Source organism: Hyperolius riggenbachi, chromosome 9, assembly GCF_040937935.1.
Source record: "Hyperolius riggenbachi isolate aHypRig1 chromosome 9, aHypRig1.pri, whole genome shotgun sequence".
Lineage (NCBI taxonomy): Eukaryota > Metazoa > Chordata > Amphibia > Anura > Hyperoliidae > Hyperolius > Hyperolius riggenbachi.
Window position 1 is genome coordinate 139,483,125 of NC_090654.1, and position 4,187 is coordinate 139,487,311.

Below are 4,187 nucleotides of genomic sequence, written 5' to 3' on the forward strand. Positions count from 1 at the left end.
CAAGATTTCTACATTCAAAAAGTATTGTAGTCAGACCTGACCTTGTTCGGCCAAGAGCATTGTTCTCTCCACTCAACCTGCCCACAATGTGATGTCACTCATGTACCGCCCCGGCAGTCCTCCTCCCCTCCGCATAGTAACAGAATGTGTTGCTAACCTAAAGGTTAACAATGTGTCTGAACAGTGTCCGGTTCCCTTTATATTCCACTGTAGCTAATTGATAAGATTGCTGGTTGCAGGACAAATATATAATTAAGTAATGAGAAAACAAAGAGTAAAAGAGAAAGAAAATGAAAGTTCTCTCTTCTCGTGGTAAAAGCACATTTTCTGCATTGTTTACACAGCTCATTATAGCTAAACACAATTCAATAGCACTCTTACCAATTAGCTTATAAATTAAGTAGAGGCTTGAGAAATCCCGCAACAACAATGATTTCCTGGGATACAAGACTAAGTTGCAGACGTACCATGCTGCCCTCGCTGATAGTAAACAGATATACTTCACTCACTTGATCGCTACCCAAGCCTCCAACCCACGTCGTCTTTTTGCCACCTTCAATGCCCTACTTAACCCCACACCTCCCCCCCCAAAGCCACTGACCTATCAAATTACTTTATCAACAAAATTACAACCATCCGGAGGGATATTTCTCTCCTCCACTCTATCGCCCCCGCCTCCCCACCACATCCGACTCCTTCCTCTTTCTCCTCCCTTACCTCCTTCAATCCTGTCACGGTGGAGGAAGTCAACCAGCTGCTGGCAACTTCACCTGCCACTTCCTGCCCCCTAGATCCGGTCCCATCTGATTCTCTGCGCCCACATTTTTTTGATCTGGCCCCTGTCCTCACCCATCTGTTCAACCTCTCCTTCTCCACCGGCATCTTCCCCTCCGTATTCAAACAGGCCACTGTGCTTCCCCTACTAAAGAAATCTTCACTTGACCCTGCTCTGCCATCCAACTACCGCCCAATCTCTCTCCTCCCTTTTGCCTCAAAAATTCTTGAACGCCTGGCCCACCAACGCCTGACCAACTTCCTTAACTCCAACTCCCTTCTCGATCCCCTGCAATCTGGTTTTCGCACAGCCCATTCTACAGAAACCGCCCTCACCAAAGTGGTAAATGACCTCGCCCTTGCCAAAGCCGAAGGTAAATACTCCATCCTGCTCCTCCTGGACCTCTCCTCGGCATTTGACACTGTCGACCACTCCCTCCTCCTCCACTCCCTGCAGCTAATGGGCATTCAGGACCTAGCCTTAGCCTGGATCTCCTCCTACCTCTCCTTTACAACATTTTTCAATGGCTCCTCATCCACTCCTACACCCCTCTCAGTTGGTGTTCCTCAAGGTTCCGTCCTAGGACCCCTACTGTTCTCACTCTATACTGCCTCAATTGGCAAAATCATCTCCTCCATGGGCTTCAATTACCACCTGTATGCCGACGACACCCAGATATATCTCCACACCCCAGACCTCTCCTCCTCTACCATGGACAAAGTCTCTGCCTGCCTCACATCCATTTCCTCCTGGATGGCTGCCAGGTACCTGAAGCTTAATTTGGACAAGACTGAGCTTCTAATATTCCCACCCCGCACAGCTGCACCCCTCCCAGATCTGCACGTCACTATTGAAAATACTATAATCCACCCTACCTCCCAAGCCCGCTGTCTAGGCGTTACTCTGGACTCTAAACTTTCCTTTACCGCCCACATCCAAGGTATTGCCAGATCCTGCAACTTCCACCTCCGCAACATCTCCAAGATCCGCTCCTACCTGTCCCCTGACACCACTAAACTCCTTATCCACGCCCTTGTCATCTCCCGCCTAGACTACTGCAATTTTCTTTTATCTGGCCTCCCCTCTAACCGTACTGACCCACTTAAATTGGTAATGAATGCGGCAGCCAGACTGATACATTCTTCTCACCGCAGCGCCTCTACAACTCCGCTCTGTAAAGCACTACACTGGCTCCCCATCAGCTTTAGGATCAATTTCAAAATCCTGTGCTTTGCCTACAAATCAGTGCACAAGACCTGCCCAACCTACATATCTGATCTGGTCCACAGGCACATACCAGCCCGCCCCCTCCGATCCTCCAATGACCTGCGCCTAGTCGCACCACGCATAACTCAGTCACACGCACGATTGCAGGACTTCACCAGGGCCGCCCCTACTCTCTGGAACTCTCTCCCACCAGCCGTCAGACTCGCCCCCACCTTTAATTCCTTCAAACAAGCTCTCAAGACTCACCTCTTCACGCTCGCATACCCCCCTACACCAGCACCATAATATGTTCTGTTAGACCCCCTCTCAAAAGACGCACCTATTGTCTCCACCCCACCCTTTAGATTGTAAGCCTCCGGCAGGGCCCTCCTCCCTAACGTATCCAGCTTGATTATGCAATCTTACTCGCAACCACCCCTCTTGTAGACTCGAACAGTCTCTATTTTGACCTATGATACTGTATTGTTATCAAATCATTTGCATGATCTTGTTTTGTTGTGAGTTTCCGTATGTTCTACCTGTATGTTAACCCATTTATCTATTGTGCAGCGCTGCGTAAGATGTTGGCGCTTTATAAATACAATAAATAATAATAATAATAAACCCTTTCAGCAACTTCAAAACCATTTATATCTCTTTTCCTATTAATTTATGCTGTGTTTAATACTTTAAGTCATACGTGACATTTGAGTTTCACCTAATTTTAAGTCTTAAAAACTCTCCTCAATCTCTTTATAAGCAGACACTTCTTGTTCTCGCTGCCATGAGTGGCCAGTAGCCATTGGACATACTTGTTGTTGATGGCGAGGTTATCCAAGCATGTCTTGATGTACTGGTTGTAGAAGTCTATCTGTTCTTCATAGAAGGCTGACTTGCATTGCAGTCTCTGCATAGTTTCACGCAGTTTCACCAGCTCGGCTTTTCTGTGCCGCCGATACCTCCTCTGGTTCCGAATGTCCTGAGTTAAAAGTTCCAGACAAAACTAGTTATGGTTTTCTTAGCTCTACAGTTTGCTTATTTTAATATGACACAAGAAGCAGGCAGTGTGTACTAAAGGAATATACACTAATGTTCAAAACTCCGTGTTAGTTATAACCTTGACTGGTCAGCAAACCCAATTTTATGTTGCCGATGGGCTGACGCATGTTTCATGACTTACGCCACTTTCTCAGAGGCTCCACAAGAGGGAGGGAAGAAATTGATCAAACTTTATTTAGGCAAATTATATGATGTAAATTGCTTCTTGTGATCTGAACTGTCTATTTATGTGAAGGAGGCCCTTATATAAAGCTGTAATTCAAGTTCCTTATGGTCTGTATAACTATGGAGTACTTAATGTTTCAATTGTTTTTCCGATATGATCAGGAATACCAAATGTTCACAATGCCAAGGTTTGAATATCTGAATAAATGCATGTCTAAAGAGCTTAAAGTGTAACTGTCAAGCATAAAATCAACTATCCATTCTTTATTTTTATCTGGTAAACAAGTAATAAGGATGCTAACCAGGCAATCCAAAAGTTAAAATCCCTATTACTTTTCTTGTTGATAAATAATCATTCCCCAGTTTACCTGACTCTTATTTGGTACACAAAAAGTAAGTTGCAGAGCATGCTGGGTTGTCTCATTTTGCTTCTCTACTTCCCCTCAGACCTAACTGATGCAGCCTGATTGACTGAAGCCTATTTCCCTCCTTTTTTCCCCTCCCACACCTCTGTTCCTCTCTGATTGGCCAATGTTTCCCATGCTGAGACAATGCACTTTCTATAGTGAAGGGTGGGCAAATCAGGCAGGGGAGCGTAAGGGAGGAAATTACATCAGGATTAGCTTCAATATAGCCCTACTTAAAATGGGAAATGCTAAGAAGGATTTGCTCTTTTACTGTAGAAAAGTCACTAAAACAAGACGTAGGCAGTGCAATACATGTGTTATGTACAGTGGGGGAAATAATTATTTGACCCCTCACTGATTTTGTAAGTTTGTCCAATGACAAAGAAATGAAAAGTCTCAGAACAGTATCATTTCAATGGTAGGTTTATTTTAACAGTGGCAGATAGCACATCAAAAGGACAATCGAAAAAATAACCTTAAATAAAAGATAGCAACTGATTTGCATTTCATTGGGTGAAATAAGTTTTTGAACCCTCTAACAATAAAAGACTTAATACTTAGGGGAAAAACCCTTG

The 4,187-nt window shown here is 44.5% G+C and overlaps 1 protein-coding gene across 1 annotated transcript in view; it reads right to left on the bottom strand.

Annotated features, from left to right (window-relative positions):
• IQGAP3 (IQ motif containing GTPase activating protein 3) overlaps positions 1-4,187 on the bottom strand; it is a 186,238-nt gene that overhangs the window by 18,984 nt on the left and 163,067 nt on the right. The window contains 1 exon segment of the mRNA XM_068253575.1: positions 2,794-2,960. Coding sequence (XP_068109676.1) covers positions 2,794-2,960 — 167 coding nt within the window.